The following is a 17,619-nucleotide window of genomic DNA, read 5'->3' as shown; positions in this document are numbered from 1 at the left end:
TTTATTTTAAGGTGGACGTGTCAGTCAGCCAAAAGTCAATCAATTTCAATAGAAATCGTATTGTTGAAATTGATGTATGAGAAATCTTTTATTGAATATTTAGGATAGTCAATAATTTTATCTCATATTAAGATGCCGACAACGGCTGAGACTAAACACAGCAATGGTCGCAATAAAGGAATATTTAACAACACGACCGGCTTTAGTACTCTCATCACGGTTACAGTTTTGTCACTGGCTTGGTTGGCCGGTTTTGCATCCCGGCTTTTTGCTGTAATACGTTTCGAAAGCATCATTCATGAATTTGATCCTTGGTAAGCAACATAACAATACTTTTAAAAAGACTAGGTTTTTTTTTCACGTGCATTCCTCTTAGAAATATAATGAATATGTGTTACAGGTTTAACTATAGATCGACGGCGTATATGGTACAGCATGGTTTCTATAACTTTTTAAATTGGTTTGACGAGAGAGCATGGTACCCTCTAGGTCGCATTGTAGGGGGTACAGTTTACCCTGGTCTTATGATCACATCAGGGACCATCCATTGGATACTGCATACACTTAATATACCAATACACATACGAGATATATGTGTGTTTCTTGCACCAATATTCAGGTATATTTTTTAATAGTTATTGGCTTACTGTTATACAGGCAAAAATGGATTTAGTTATTATTAATACGATATATTTTTTTAGTGGTTTAACAGCAATAGCTACTTACCTGTTAACATCTGAGCTATGGTCCCGTGGTGCAGGTCTCTTTGCTGCATGTTTTATAGCAATAGTACCAGGCTACAGCAGCAGGTCTGTAGCAGGGAGTTATGATAATGAGGGCATAGCTATATTTGCACTACAGTTTACTTATTATTTATGGTTGAAAAGTATAAAAAGTGGATCAATTTTCTGGTCAATTTGTACAGCTCTTTCATACTTTTATATGGTGAGTTCATATATATATTTTAAATTTATCTGTATTCATGTGACTTGTAAATAAAAATTTTGATGCTGTCACTTAACTTACTAAAACTTTATACTGTTCTATGCCTGTTTTATGACATCATTTTAGAAATTAATATTTTTCAGGTCTCAGCATGGGGTGGTTACGTGTTCATTATCAATTTAATACCTTTACATGTCTTTGTATTACTTATTATGGGACGGTTCTCGCAAAGGTTATTTGTCAGCTATACTGTCTTTTACATTATTGGACTATTGCTGTCTATGCAGATTCCATTCGTAGGATTCCAACCAATCCGCACAAGTGAACACATGGCTGCTTCAGGTAAATATATTTTGATTAAGGACTAACAATTCTTTAAAATGCTATTAGACAGATTTGTTGGTAGAGCTTAGTGTAGATACAATTGCTAATGAATAGGTGAATAAATTGTTACAGTAGTTAGAATGGACATTTCATGGTGATAAGTGGTTGGGAACACATCGACAATGTTAGGAACTATTTATTATTCTTATTATGACATATATATTAACATTTGCCTGACGTTCTACAAATTACAAATAGTGTATAGTATTCATTATGACTATGATCTTGAAAACATTTTGATTTGGTATTTGAATTAAGAAATATTCACATTTTTTCATTTAACATTATCGATGATCAATTAACATCATTCATTGATACATTATTTTCTATATAATATCTAAAGTCTTTCTTCATCACATTCATTGAAATGTTTAGTAAAGACATTATATTTACAAAATAGTTTAATTTTTTGGTTGTAAATGTAACTTAGGTTGTTGAATTATGTTGATATATATATAAGGTATATCAATATACCTAAAATTAAAATGATATTTTCGAAACTATAACAGTTTCGTTATTACAATATGTGTGTATCACAGAATTACAATTGATAGGTTTGATTGCTTATCAATAGTTTAATCATTAAACATTTAAATCTTTTTAATAATTTCTCTGTAAATATATTGCTTTTTAGGTATTTTTTAATTAAGTATAGATTACATTTTTAATAATAAATAAAAAAAATATATAAAGTGAATAAAATTGTCTGTCCACGGTTAAAATGTAATTAATGTTTTGTTTATCCTTTATGTAAATTGTTTCTGATAATTATTAGTAAACATATTAAAATGAAACATATGAATAAATAACAATAACATATGGAAATGTGAAAAGAAATATAAAAAGTTCATATGAAAGTAATTAAAAAGAAAAAAGATAGAAGTTCTTGATTAACATAAGTTTATATTTCTAGGTGTGTTTGCACTTTTGATGGCCGTAGGTGCATTAAAGTATTTACACAGCCTGAATCCGAAAGGACAATGGAAACAATTGCTTATCTTGGGGGGTTTGGTAGCTGCCGGGACTGTGTTCTTGGCTGTGGTTCTCCTTACATATATGGGGGTAATTGCTCCCTGGAGTGGAAGGTAAGTTTGTGTTTTCAACTAGAAAGATAATTAATAAAAACTATACTCCAACTCAGTACACTGGATAGAAATTTGTATCAGAAGTGTTTTACTCAAATGTAACATATAAAAGTGTTATACTTTAATATTATTATTATTTTTTATAATAAATATATATAAAGTTTGAAATTATAATTCATTCAAATTTTGCATTTGTATTAATTTGCTAAGGTAGTTGCTTGAATTAGATAAACACGACATACCATAAATACACTTATTCCACACATTGTTAGCTTGACAAAAACAATTCAGAATACAATTATACTTGAGGGTACTGTAGTGTGAGTGATATGTTTTATCTACGTGGGTAAAGTAATCTGTGTAAGTAAAAATGTCTTGTTTTTCTTAAGTTAAATTTTTTACATTTATTTTCCTTATTAATAAATAACTTCTTTTTATAGTTAATAATTTTAAAATTGATAGATATATTAAAAGATTATTTTTTTAGATTTTACTCCCTATGGGATACAGGTTACGCAAAGATCCATATCCCTATCATAGCTTCGGTATCTGAACACCAGCCGACAACATGGTCATCATTTTTCTTCGATTTACACGTACTTGTGTGTACATTCCCTGTTGGACTTTGGTATTGCATCAAAAATATTAATGATGAGAGAGTTTTTGGTAAGAATATTTTTTTATTGTAATACTTTATTATTTTATCTGGCATGGGTATTGCATGCAAACATCAGTTGAGAGAGATTATGTACAACATTAGATCAAAAGCACGATTGGTATGACTGTTTGAGTCTTTGTTTGAGAAAAAGCCTTTGCCCACTTGAGGGATTTTCCAAGTATGATAGTTTGAATGTAATTTCTGTTGTATTAAGACACAATGTATTTTTACAGTGGCCTTATATGCTCTAAGTGCTGTTTACTTTGCGGGTGTGATGGTCCGACTGATGTTGACTCTGACGCCTGTAGTGTGCGTTCTGGCAGGCATCGCCTTCTCTATATTGCTCGACTTGGTGCTTAAAGAGGATGAAATGCAGACGGCGCCCGTTGAAACAGAAGACTCGAAAAACTTGTATGATAAGGTAGGATCGAAGTAGGATGGCAGAAATCATTTGTAGAAATAGATATTCTGGATACGGTCCATTTGTACTAAATTTGTTTAAGCTCTGTATCTGTTTTAGTGGTTATGATTATTATGAAATTTATATTATATGAATTGTATAACATATTAGTATGCTTCTCACACAGGCGGGTAAACTGAAGAAGCGTACCCCGGAGCCAGTTCCAGCCGCAGACTCCGGTCTGGGTATGAACGTTCGCTCGGGCACACTCATCGCCTTCATGATCCTGCTCATGTTGTTCTCCGTGCACTGCACCTGGGCCACCTCTAACGCCTACTCCAGTCCTAGTATCGTTTTGGCCAGCTACGGTAACGACGGGTAAGTGCAACTGATTGTTTATTTTTTATTTACTTATGATATGAGGTATAGGGGTACGATAGGGTTTGAGTTTAGACGTGAAAGCGTAACAAACAAATAAACTCACTTTATTATTTTTAATATTAGTTAGGATTAAAGAAGGGCTCGTTCAGATAAATGGTCATCACTTATAGTTAAGAAGCGAAAATCATTATTATCGTCAGTGCGCCTGTAATTTCATTGGCCCAGTAATACAGCCGAGATGGCCCTGTGGTTAGAACGCGTGCATCTTAACCGATGATTTCGGGTTCAAACCCAGGCAGGCACCACTGAATTTTCATGTGCTTAATTTGTGTTTATAATTCATCGTGCTCGGCGGTGAAGGAAAACATCGTGAGGAAACCTGCATGTGTGTAATTTCAACGAAATTCTGCCACATATGTATTCCACCAACCCGCATTGGAGCAGCGTGGTGGAATATGCTCCATACCTTCTCCTCAACGGGAGAGGAGGCCTTAGCCCAGCAGTGGGAAATTTACAGGCTGATTATGTTATGTATGTTATGTAGTAATCCTTTAATATAAAACGGAAAACAGCAATGCACAGTGGTAACGTGACGATAACCAAAACTAAAGGTCTGATTCGATTAGGGACTGTAAAACAGCTATTGTCCTGCCAAACGTTGTTACTGTATTCCGTTTTAAACCTTTTGGTTTCCCAGTCTTCCAGATACCAACGAGTAAGTTTACCATTTTTGGATATATTCGGTTCGATTGTATTTATCGAAACGATTTCCTGTTAATATCCACGTGTTCTATATATAAGGCACTAGGGACGTCAATCTAGATCATTGGGCAAAAAACTTTATTGTGAGCAATCGCTATGAAGTTTATTTACTTTAGTAGGGATTTTTACTGCAGAGGAAACTGCTGGGGCATTGGTTACGTAAGAAATGATTAAAATTTCATACGGCTTTAATTTCTACGGGCAGCGGTGGGTACTTGGTGGTCAACCAATAGGCCACCTGATGCTTTGAGTTTGAAGGCGATTGTTTAATACGTAGTATCCAAGTCCAAAATATATTCGTTTTCTACCAAGGTTATCAGAAAAACTAAATTTAACAGAAAAAGAGATGTGTGATGGGCAACCCCATTTGAATGAAGATTCTTTCGCTTCTATAAATCTTTGAATAAGAGACACGAAAAAATAAATTAACAACGTTGGAGTATAATTTAATATAAAATTATCACATAATTGTTTTGGTTTGTAGGATGCAGGACAATTTTTTTTCCTAAAGAAGTTTTTCGATATTTTGTGGTGATGAATTTTATTTTAATAATTTTAGCTCTCGCAAAATACTAGACGACTTCAGGGAAGCTTACGGCTGGCTGTCACAGAATACCGCTGAAGATGCTAGAATTATGTCCTGGTGGGATTATGGCTATCAGGTAATTTAGTTCATTTAATAATTATCTCTATTCATTTATTTCTCAGTTCATCTTTATTATGATTTTTTTGTTTATTTTAGATCGCCGGTATGGGTAACAGAACGACTTTAGTCGACAATAATACATGGAACAATTCCCACATAGCTCTGGTCGGGAAGGCTATGGCTAGTAATGAGAGTGCTGCCTACGATATAATGACGATGCTGGACGTGGACTACGTGCTGGTGATCTTTGGCGGCGCTATCGGTTATTCTGGAGACGATATCAACAAGTTTATTTGGATGGTCCGCATCGCTGAGGGAGAACACCCTAAGGAAATTCATGTAAGTCTTTGGGATTCTTCAGAAAAACCGAGATGAATGGCTATAATACATTAATTTTAATTGAAGATTGCGTTCACCGTGTACAACAATTCCATGGAAAATGTCATCTACATATTTTTATATTAAAAAAAAATATTCTGAGCTCCACGGATTATAGTGAGAAATGTCACAGGTCATATTGGAGCAGCACAGTGGAATAAGCTCCGCAGAATTTCCTCGAGAGGATTTGCCCAGCAGTGGGAGTTACACTGTTACTTTTCGTTTTTTATGATTCTTAATTCGTGACACGTTTACACGTTACATTACTGAAAATTAAATTCAAGACTTTGTTGTGTCTTGTAAATAATATAAGGTTTCTTTTTGGTGTCACAGGAAGCCGATTATTTCACAGAGAGAGGAGAATACAGAGTAGATTCTGAAGCTTCTAAAACAATGTTAAATTGTCTCATGTACAAATTATCATATTATAGGTAAGTGGACTTAAGATCAATTATTAACTTTAAAAAGTAATATCAATACAACAGTTAAAAATATATATCTTATAGAGTTATACGTTTTGGTATATCTTATAGATGGAGGATCTATTGCTACTAAATATTGCTACGAAATTAATATTATATTTGTATCTATGTTAGTTATATAACAAATGATAGATCTATCTTTGTACTGCTTCTTAATAGTGAAATTAATCGGTAACTGAACTACGGTCGGGTGGATTATTTTAGTCAAGTGTTTCTTTAACAATAACACGTCTTTTTATTTTAAGTCGTCGAGATCAAAACTTGTATCCGAGGAAGTGAGATAATAGTTTAGATGGTTTAAAACGATCGATAGAACCATCGACACCGCACCTTTAAACAATTATATTATATTAATCTAAAATTTTATCCTAAACTATAGATAATTATTTGACGTCAAAATATATCTCATTAAAAGTATTGTTACGTCAATCCGTCGATTTAATTTGCACTACGAGTCTAGAGACTTTAACCTCGAATGTCGAGTCCGAGATAGGCCGCGGTGAATTCGTCGGTAACAACCGTGTTGGGCGCAGGTACGACAGCGGCGGCAGCCCGGCGGGCTACGACCGCACGCGCGGCGCGCTGCCCGGCCACCGCGGCTTCCAGCTCACCTACCTGGAGGAGGCCTACACCACCGAGCACTGGCTCGTGCGGATATACAGGTACCGGCCGACTCCCTGGCATGCAAGCTTTTCACCTTTAGGAGTTTGGTGCGAAACTCTCGATATGCTTCAAAACTGGCCGATCTTTTTGAATTCTCATTGAATGGTAATGAGATCGTTGGCAACGATTACATTCATTACGGTAAAGTTAAAACAAATTTCATGGATTAGATTTTCACTTTTCATATAGAGTGCGACTGCATGTAAATGTTGGTTAGTTGCGTTACGAGATTAGATTTTGAATAGTGTTTCAAATTGATATTCAAGATTTTACAATTATATTGTCTCATGTGATATCTGTGAAAAAGTTACTTTGTTGAGATTGTAAATAAAAAAATAATGTCCACTTAACTGAATTACGGCCCTCGAGGTAAATCCCGAAGAACGGATTGAACTCTCTGTTCCCTCACTCCGATAGAATAGTCCGATGGAACGGCAATCCGACATGACAGGAGGGGCATTAAGTACAGGATCTACGGCGACACGTAGTCTCATGGCATGGAAATGTATCCGTTGACAGTTTCACTCCGTGCTGGTGTCTACTGATAGTTTCTTCACAGTAAAGCCTTACTAACTTGTATTCTTCTGACCCGGTGTTTAATCCAAGGCCATACAGATCTGCGTTCTTAGGTCTGCGGCTAGCGAAGCAATTTAATCGATTTTATTGCGGTTGACTCCTACTACATATATTATTTTATTAACTATTTTTTTTTGTTTCAGAGTTAAGAAACCTGATGAGTTCAATCGGCCGAGATTGCCATTGGCTAAGCGGACAATACCGACCAGCAACAACTTATCAAAGAAGGTTTGATTATACAGCTGCCATTATTCGTTTAATACTAATCTGAAAAAAAACAATTAAATTCAACCTTACAGTATACTGTAAGGTATATAGTATGGCTCCCTTTGAAGGTTTAAAGCAATTCAATTATTTATTGAACAAAATAAATAAAATATTCTCAAAGGAAGCAAGTTTTCGATTAATCTTTTGCTGATCATAATCATTCATAACGTTTTTTGAAACATATATTGTAATAATTAAAAATGATAAAAGTTATAATTTTTTTTTTTATAAAAGATCATCTCAATATTGTCACTCGTGTAATATTCCTGATGTAATTGAGTTTAGTATTGTTATCTTAAGATGTGATTTGTTTGCAGCCTGCTTACGATCTAGGACCGATGGTATAGTTCCGAGTATACATGTATCATTTATTTTGCCTTAGTGTATAAATTAAAAACATCTACATATATGGTTTTGATTTGATTTAGATGATATTACATTTGTTATATTTGACGTAAAGATTCCGTTCAATTAACGAACTATCAGACAATTGACCATTGTATAAAGTACATTCAATATTAAATTTAAAAATAACACAAATAATATAATAAAAACCTTTTTACAGACATCAAAGAGAAGAAAAGGTCTACTGAAGAATAAACCAACTCTCGTCAAGGGCAAGAAGATGACGAAGCTGGAGTGACGCAGCTAAGATACGGCCTCCGTCAGTGGTGACGATGCTGTGTTCATTACTTAACTATGTTCCCCAGATATTAAAACCAGTCTAATTATTTCCTACGTTTTATTATCTGTATCGTTCCGCTGAGAGCGAGTTCTTACTGTTCTTGTTGACGCATTGTAAGGATTTAATGAAATTTTCGCTATGTATGTTTCAAAATAATAATATTTTCGTAGTGTACATTTGACAAGATTGTTGAATTTCTAAAGTATATTTTTAAATCGCAAACGCCTGATCAATAACTGGTAACATTTTTCCTGAGTGACTTAATTTTTTTTATTTGAATTCAGAAACAAAATAATATAATTTAAATTCGAATATTTAAATATAAATTAATGAATAAGTAGCACGTTACCACTGACGCGAATATTAGATCTATGACTGACACCAATTCTTTATATATGTATATGTAGACTATTAGACTAAAGGCGTTTCTTAAATTTTTAGATGAATACGTTTTAATTTATTTACGCGCCGATTACATGGATACTGGCACATATTTTTTTTTCTTTAATTTTTGTTTTTTATTATTCGAAAGATAACCTTTTTTAGGAGCAACGGGATAGAATCTAAATACATCACTATTTTCTAATCACCAAAAAAAAATTAATGAATGAGAAACGTATTAAATATCAATGAATTACATATGCATTCAGATAAATATTTTATAATATTAATGCCACTTGCTCGATCATCACAATTTCTCAGTAACTTGTAATACGTGAGGAATGGAAATTTAGCTAGCATGTTCCCTTTCATGAGTCTGGGGTGGAGTCATAGCGTTTGTCGAGTGGATTGTACGAAACTAAATTTCCAGAGAAGATTTGTCATTAGACTTGTGTTGCTGTTAAGTATAACTCCCATAACAAAAATCTAATTTCTATTACAAAGACAAGAGATTTAAATTATCATTCCGAAAATTCAATTCCAATATGATTGATGATGAGGGAATTGGTTGACAGCGTCAATCCTCAAAACATACTGTTATCAACTACGAATCCAGCAAGCTCGTCATACAATATACATTTTTCTTTGTGATTGTAGCCAAGGGACTTAAGATGTAAAACTGATTACGTTTTAATGAATATCTTTCCTTCAGTATAACAGACATCAGACATTGACTTCTTTTAAGGATATCAAATTAATGTTTGTTAATTTCAAACAGAAGGGATTGTAGTTGAAATATGTATTCATTGTATCTATAACACCCTTTAAGGATTTAATTTTATGCTCTGCGAAGCGGGTGGATTGCTATCCATGTTAGTAGTTATATAAGGGACGCTTGATATTTATATAGTATTACATATTTTTATGGTCCGCCCTGACTTCGCACAAGGAAAAAGGGCTTAAGTTCCGTATAATATTGCATGAAGTTCTTAATCAAACGGATTGTATGTCATTTTGATTCTTAACAAATCGTTTTCAGACTATATATGAAAATTATTCGTTTATTGTAGCCAAATGTCCATGTTGCGGTGTCTTACCTGATGTTCAAAGAGGGTATCGTGTTTGTAATTGCTACGTCCATTTATATAATATTTAAATAGTTTTAAATATTATATTAGAATTATTTAACGCCGTGTCTATTGATCCCATTTTTGATGATTGAGGTATATAATGTTGCCAGATAATATATCATTAACAATTATGTTGAGAAAGTAATAAATTTTAATTATTATATTATTGTTGAGTTATGTTTTCTAATACTGTTATTGAATTTCTCGCAAAAATTAATGTTCTCAGAATAATAAAAAAGCCATAACCAAGACTAGAAATTTTAAGTTAATATTTTGCATACATCTGGCAGCGTTAACGTTACTTTAACCTCGCTTTGTTATCATCGATTATCTTAATATTATTTATCAGAAGAAATAAGATTAAAAAAAAAATGTAATTCTAAGACAGGTTAATGTAAAATAATATTTTTGGGACTTATATTGTTAAATATAATGTAAAAATAACACCAAGATTTAGGTACGTGTTGGCCAACGACTTGGTTTTTAAATACCGAGTAATATATATCGACAATCACTACGAATTAAGTTTGCCTCACACGGTTTTGTGAACTATATTTATTTTTTAGTTATGGATTTAAAGTACAAAAAAAAAAAAAAAACAACTTAAATAAGCGTTTTCATTACATCGTAATATTTATAGGATTATTATCTTTGGACAGATGATTCAAGTAACGTTTAAATACATTAGTGAAGTCTATGCACAAGTTTTTCATTTAATATAAGAATTATAATTAATTTGCGAAAATGAAAATATATTATGAAACCGTTTGAGGCACTCATAATTTAATATATTACTCATATAATGTTGGCCAGTAATATTGATAGGTGTCGTCTAGTTCATAATAATGTCACATGTGTTAGGTAGTGAATTGTATTTTAAAGGCAATTATTTCTTGTGTCTTGGTCAAAGTATTGTCCTGTGTAAGTGAAGATGTTATGTGTTTTAATTTTATTGTTGCCCAGCACTTTTGTTTGTTTTTTTTTTCGTATTTTCTAACAGAGGTTTATGTTGTGTATTAAGGTTTCATTGTAGTTTACAATGTTCTTAATAAACAGCTAAAATATAATTGGTGCTTTTTATTGTATTTTATATTTATTAATTCTATTTAATTATATTAGTGAGAACCAACCTTAATATTATATGTTTATCGTTAGCTGTAGGTACCTCTATTCATATTTTCCTGTCTCTTTGTTCTTGTGACTAATTTATATGGATGATGAAACCGAGGGTTAAAACCCAGGCCATTACAATGTAATCGGAATTCTCTGTCAAGCATTTTATCAGTAGCAGTTTGGAATTCAGCTGTGTTCACTCCTGTGCCTCAAAGAGTAAGCCTAAACTCTCCGCTCATCTTGGTTTGCTTTCCCTCCAGATTATGGGAGTGAGGGGTTAGAGAGTGCACCCGTGCAAATATAAATGAGAACTTAAAACTTCTATAAAACACCCGGCCATATATTACGAATTGCTTAATTATGCTTACATCATATTAATCTTGTTCTTTGAAATATACATATGTACTTGTTGGCTGTGTGAAAGTCCGTCTGGGTTACACCCTTTTATCATATATTCTACTGCCAAACAGGAACGCTTCGTATTGTTGTGTTCCGGTTTGAAGGTCGAGTGAGCCATTGTAAATACAGGCACAAGGGACGTAACATACTTAGTTCCCAAGGTTGGTTGCGCATTGTCGATGAAAGGAATTGTTAGTGATACTATATAAAATAAGTCTTTGTGGTGTCCACTTACCCGTTTGGCCGTCCTACTACCTAAGATAAAATATAAATAAATAATTACTTTATGTATGTCGTAAACATGCTGCGTATAGATTATTGTCTAATGTATTGAAGTGGCTGAATTACTGACCACACCATAAGCTAACAACTACGTCCTGAAATTTAAAGCATATGTACAAGGAGTTAAGATGGCCCAATCGTCGAAACACTTTAATCTTAATTTAAGACTGCGGATTCAAACTCTGCAAGCATCAGTTAAATTACATGGATATTATTTGTGTTTATTATTAATGTTCTCGTGTTCGGCGGCGAAAGAAAAGCACCGTGAGATAGCCTTAGGATGTGTTGGATGTAAATATGCCACAATTGTGTCAACGCACGTGGCGTGTTTGAATAATCTCCATAACCATTTTGAAACACAAGGACGCCTTAGTCCAGAAGCAGCACATTTATAGGCTGTTAAATTTTTTCGTACATACGCACAAGTCAAGTCGATTGATTTAAGGCATGTATCTTAATTGTATGATTTGGGGGTAACATATAGTTGTGGTCAAGGGGATATAAAGAAAAAACGATTTGACAAAACCTTCACCATATATTTATTAATAAAGACAATCTAAAAGATCACGTAGTAGTCATTGTCTTATAAAATTAGTTACCCTAATAAATTTATCAATATATATATAGTTTTATTTGATTACTTATTGTTTCAAGGATATGCGAAGTTTTGAAGAGTCGCCCAGAGCGGGAGAGGACAGGACTCCAGAATAATCGTTGTTCTTTACGAATCATCACATTTAATATAACAATGAATCTAAAATTTATACGTAATACATTTACACCTTTTAATGTTTATCTATGTGTTTAATCTAAATGCTTACAACCATTAATGACCTAACGTGACTACGCGAAGAATTGTGCTAATCTAAAAAGGTGTCTACGATTTTTTTTATAGTATTTAAAGACTTTTGTAATTTACAGAACGTTCAAAATCACAACACAGAGTGTAATATCAAATTATCGTGCATTTGGCACGCGTCAGTTTATTACCTACTGTTAAATTACAAGTACGTATGATGGTCGGTGTCATATTACCACGTTCACGAGTACTATGATTTAGGCCAGGCAAACATGTTCTATATAATAATTACTTCGATGAATTGTTAGGCTTTTTTTATATAATTAATGAATACCACAATAGAAACTTTCGATCGAACTTATTTGTTTATAGAATACATAGTAGGTATTGTGAGATCGTGGTAATGCAACACGCGGAGTAGGGTCTCTTGCCGCCTACTCGTCTTACACACTTTATTCGATACAAAATTAGAAGAATATAATATCCACTTAGGCTTATAAAACATTTATACTATATATAATAACATTGTGTTGTCACAAATACATAAGTATATACACATTTATATAGTTTACTTTGGGGTATAGAGAATGGAATCAGTAAATTGTTAGCGAACAAAACGCAAAGGGGACATCACGATGTCGTCAAAACATACATATATTTGGCTTATTATAATTTCATTCAATAAAGTAATTCTGTTTTTACGCAGTCGTCTGCTACAGTATACATTGTGTTACATTCTCGTAGATTTATCCTTCGTTAAATTGACGTGTAGTTAGTTATTGTTTGTAACTATGCCGTTGTACTATGAACATCGTAATATAAACGACACAATTTTAATCTATATTAACAGATCTTCTTAAACGATAATAACGTTATTCGTAAACAATGTTAGCCCGTCCTGTCTTTATAATTATAAATAAATTAACATATAAAATAATTTACTAGCAACGATTGAACTAATACTGATCCGCTTCACAGCGACTCTGATCTTGCAGAGTGGATTTAGTGGACCACAAATAAATGCAATTTCCAGTGCTTCGATAACCTGATTAGATTTAATTAAAAGAAAATAACAAAAAAACAACAACAAAAGAAAATTGTAAGGCACTTCTATATTTAAATCGAAATGAGATTGTCCAATACTCGATCTTATAATTTAATACTTAGCAATTCTGCGTCTTCTATTCAAGCGGTTATTGTATTTGAATAAATGTACCGGCCGTATTTTGTACGAATTCTAAGACATGCTTCAGTTCGTGTTTGAAACACAGCGTAACCAAATATCCCTAATCGCTGTTCGTCAATTGTGTATAAGGTAGATACTATTGGCGTTGAGATATAAGTATAATTAACTAGGTATGCTAGGACTTTGGCATATTTATCCCGCTATCCCGCCTTTTATCTTTTAGCGGCAACTTTCAGGATTTTAATATTTTAGGAGAATTCATTCATATATTTGGTATATAGGGCATAACACCTACTCTGACTAGTGAAGATTTGGCACGTGGAATGGGTGAACAATTATGATATACCTACATAAAAACAAGAGAAGAGTCCATTTAGAATCAACGCTTAAAGATTTTTTCATATTTCAGTCTTAATAGCTAAGAGTATTGTTTAAAAAATATTTCTGGAGGGATTTGTCTTTAAAAAACAGTTATTTTAATGTTGTAGTTGTAGATAAATTACCAGCATCATTATTTGAAAAACTATTATCGACATTTACGTAATATGATTTACTTAGTTACGAAAATAATTACGGTTGAGTTACGTAATAGCGAGCCACGGTAAAAATAAAACCATTTCGATAACAGCTGCTTGAACGATCAGATATTTAGCTCAAAAGAACAGATAAAATACTTTGATCTTAGCCAAAAGGCCGAAAAGCGATACATTAACCACCAAGACAATTGATTAGAAAACGTTAGTTTGATTCAAAAGCAATACCTAATATTCCTAAAACAAATTTAAGAAGTTATTATTTTAAATTTACCGTGACAAAATAGGTTTGTTTTATATATAAACTTTTACCTAATATGAAATGTAATATCTATTTAGTATTCTACTACAAAATAGATGGCACATATTTTCAGCAGATTCGAAGCATTAATTTACTAAAACGTTATGTCCGTACGGGGTTTTAGTTAAAGCCTTGCCTTAATCTAAATCAATCATCTATTTTAAACCGTACTCAATTTTATCTATAATTCGTAATTACTAAATGGCGTAGGTACTTAATAATTTTACTTGACATTATATTTTGGCATATCGTGAAAATTAATTATAGAATTAACAGTTTACCGTAAAAAATTCGTCTAGATTGTTAAGATTAAGAACACAACCAAATAATCACACGAGTTAGTGATGTACAAATACATAGAGTTTAATTTTCGTTATAACCTTATAAATATCTATCTAGAAAGATACCAAGACAACGAGCTTAAAATCTTCGTGTCATGTTTGGCAGAATTCCATTCAGGTACAGATGGAAGGAAAACGGCTACGTAGGTATACCTCCAGAGCTCAGTATAGAGCTGTTAATTTCTGGCTTTTCATATTTAATAGCATTAGAAAATTCACTTAAACAATTGTTACTTCGATTGTACTTTTCTGCGTAAAACCGATAGCGTCAAACGCTCTGTATATATTAATCATATAATATTTAACATTAAACTAAACGGGTTAAATTAATACATTAAACGAATTTAAATGTATTTAAATTATTAACATGTCTTTTACAAGGAATACTGCCGAAATAAACATATACTAAGAAACGAGACGAAGTATCAGAAGACGAAATGTGAATTATTAAACTTCACAACCGCAGAATACGTCGAGTGAAATCGACTTTGGCAGCTGTTAATAGTTCCGATAACCGGCAGATCTATTATACTTGTTATATAATTGAGCAACATAGCTTATTGCCCGATTTGTACATTCCATTATAAATAATACAAAGATGATTTAAAACAATAAATAGTACATATCACAACACGTAAGGTACACGTACATACATCTTTTAAATACATATATTACACATCCATTGAAAATAATTTACACTCGAAAATTAACTAATTACACATCGAGTATTAAATAATTAAGATACGATAGAACGATCAACAACAAATATCTAGTTAATAAAATTACCAACATAAAATATAGTACTTTGAGCATTTCGATAATATTTGTGTAAAAAAATATCATTACATTCATTTTTATTATTTACCTCCCGCATCTGTGAATGTTCATTGATCACAATATCACGACGAAAACAAGATTTTTAAAAGATTGTTTATACTTTAACGAGTAAAAAATTATTTCGGCCAGTTAAATAGTCCATAGTATATTTGTAAGAATAATAACATTTTAGATATAGAAGACATTTAAAAACAAAGATCGAACATTCACAAATGCGGTATATACTGTCAATATTTTTCTAAAACTGCTTCGATATGTTACTAATTTACGGTACGGATAACGAATTGAATTCCGTTGTCTTAAATTATATCTAAAACTCACGCGTCAAAGTATGCTCTATATATTTATCTAGTATGACTAGAAAATAAAATTAAAAATACTACAAAATAACAACAAGATAGTGAGCAAACAAGCAAATGTAATAATGAGCTGAGCCCGCAATAAAACAAACAATTCAATATAAACGAGGTAGTGTAGTTACTACACGAGTTACGTTAATGTATCACACGTAGTTGTAATAAAATATAGATTATCTCGATAAAGCTGCCCGCGGAGCTGAATCGCAGCGTCGAAGAACTATTGAATTATTTACAACATCACACTTGAAAAGTCACATTGAGAAGTCTGTCATATAAAAACTTTACGAAGGCCCTACCTATCTACAATTATCAATTGTTATACAAAATATTTTATGAGCTCTCATGTAGCTTAGCTTATGAAAATTTCGAAATAGTCATTAATGTAACTTTGTTTATAATTTACGAAGAACTAATCTTCTCTAAATTCTAGTTACTACTCTGTTTTTGTTTGTTCTAAATCACTTCAATTTACTCTAAAGTATTATTTCGTAACTATTATAAAAAGAAACATTTAGAGCTAGCCATTCATTTATATACATTCGGGCGTAGTGCGAGTGAGCGCGGGCGGTGGGTCGCACGCTTTTAGCGATTTATGTTGCAGCACTTGGCACTCGTGATTTGTTACGTGTTAAAGTGATTTAATATATTTTGACTACGATGATTAGTCGCATTGGGCATAGCACGACGCACGGGTGGAATGGGTGAATGAGTATTCAGTGAGCGAGAGTTTGGTATTCGCTAGTCGCTTGCGATTTATCATCAATTTTCTCAACCTTTTCATAAGGCTTTTCGAGTTTTGGCCTTTTCGGCTCGGCGTCGAGTGGCCGGTGCGACTTCATGTGCGCGCTACGACTTTTAACTTTGTTAAATACTCTGAAACATAATAGGGTACATATTAAGAATCGGCAACAAAAAATTAACATAAAAAAGCAAAAATGTAAGTCGACCTGCAAACAATGCACGTAAGCTAAGCGAAGCATCTCATTAGTGACGTAAATATCAAGTTTAAACACGCAACATCAATACCTTTCCAATTACATCTAAAAGTCGTAAACAAATTTTACGCATAACACTAATCTATTTTATGTATTGGTATAATAATATTCAATACTTTTCATTTATATTTACAACATTTGACATAGCATGGTCCCTGGGACAGTTATTTTACGTTTTAGTATTTGCCAAAATCATCTTTAATAGACTAAAGTAAACTTATTATTGGTTGTGTATAATATTAACATTTTGTAGCAATAACACTTTTGAACGAATCATTTAACGAAAAGTCACAGGAAACTTTCTATGTCGATTTGAGCCAATAACAATATTCTTGATAGATTATTTATGATAAAATTACTTTCCATGCAATAAACACCAGTAACACAATCTCTGTCGCTAACCCAGGAAATATCTATACATTAAATTTTAAAACATCCATCAATATTAAAAGTAGACAGCGCTATACAGTACAAACTTTCCTTAAACCGGTGTAAAAGTTAATTTATTATTTTTAACTTCAGATACTTTTAAAACATGCGGAATTCAAGCACACTTAAATAATGATACTTTCCACGCAATCTTATCAACACATGAATACATGATGTAAATCATTAATGTTTAATTATTTTGCATTTGCGAGTGTTTGCGAT

At 32.6% G+C, this 17,619-nt stretch overlaps 2 protein-coding genes and 1 pseudogene across 4 annotated transcripts in view; 1 reads left to right on the top strand and 2 right to left on the bottom strand.

Annotated features, from left to right (window-relative positions):
* The first annotated feature begins 4 nt into the window (after positions 1-4).
* Positions 5-10,890, top strand: LOC113399418 (dolichyl-diphosphooligosaccharide--protein glycosyltransferase subunit STT3B). Of its 2 annotated transcripts, XM_064217865.1 has the most exons (15): positions 5-314; positions 401-619; positions 702-945; positions 1,089-1,287; positions 2,243-2,414; positions 2,902-3,080; positions 3,306-3,493; positions 3,660-3,850; positions 5,175-5,277; positions 5,358-5,600; positions 5,973-6,070; positions 6,655-6,783; positions 7,504-7,588; positions 7,945-7,968; positions 8,193-10,890. In XM_064217865.1, the coding sequence occupies exons 1-15, from the start codon at positions 133-135 to the stop codon at positions 8,268-8,270; spliced, it is 2,334 nt and encodes a 777-aa protein (XP_064073935.1). In that variant the 5' UTR covers positions 5-132; the 3' UTR covers positions 8,271-10,890. The 2 variants fall into 2 exon arrangements, with proteins under 2 accessions (XP_064073935.1, XP_026494337.1); XM_026638552.2 differs by lacking the exon at positions 7,945-7,968.
* Positions 10,891-12,132: 1,242 nt separating this feature from the next.
* Positions 12,133-17,619, bottom strand: part of LOC113399405 (zinc finger protein 541) — a 241,694-nt gene continuing 236,207 nt past the window's right edge. For both annotated transcript variants that reach the window (XM_026638527.2, XM_026638529.2), the window contains one exon: positions 12,133-16,846. In XM_026638527.2, coding sequence (XP_026494312.2) covers positions 16,687-16,846 — 160 coding nt within the window. In that variant the 3' untranslated portion in view covers positions 12,133-16,686. The remainder of the gene's footprint in view (positions 16,847-17,619) is intronic.
* LOC113399490 (U2 spliceosomal RNA) lies at positions 14,134-14,307 on the bottom strand (annotated as a pseudogene).

The sequence above is a fragment of the Vanessa tameamea genome, chromosome 19 (genome assembly GCF_037043105.1).
Source record: "Vanessa tameamea isolate UH-Manoa-2023 chromosome 19, ilVanTame1 primary haplotype, whole genome shotgun sequence".
Lineage (NCBI taxonomy): Eukaryota > Metazoa > Arthropoda > Insecta > Lepidoptera > Nymphalidae > Vanessa > Vanessa tameamea.
This window is presented reverse-complemented; position numbering and strand designations above follow the sequence as displayed.

Bases quoted from the DNA above. Each gene is read 5' to 3' on its own strand.
- LOC113399418 (XM_064217865.1), top strand. From the start codon at position 133: ATGCCGACAACGGCTGAGACTAAACACAGCAATGGTCGCAATAAAGGA. The intron at 946-1,088 runs GTGAGTTCATAT...AATATTTTTCAG, and splicing joins CTCTTTCATACTTTTATATG to GTCTCAGCATGGGGTGGTTA. The intron at 2,415-2,901 runs GTAAGTTTGTGT...TTATTTTTTTAG, and splicing joins ATTGCTCCCTGGAGTGGAAG to ATTTTACTCCCTATGGGATA.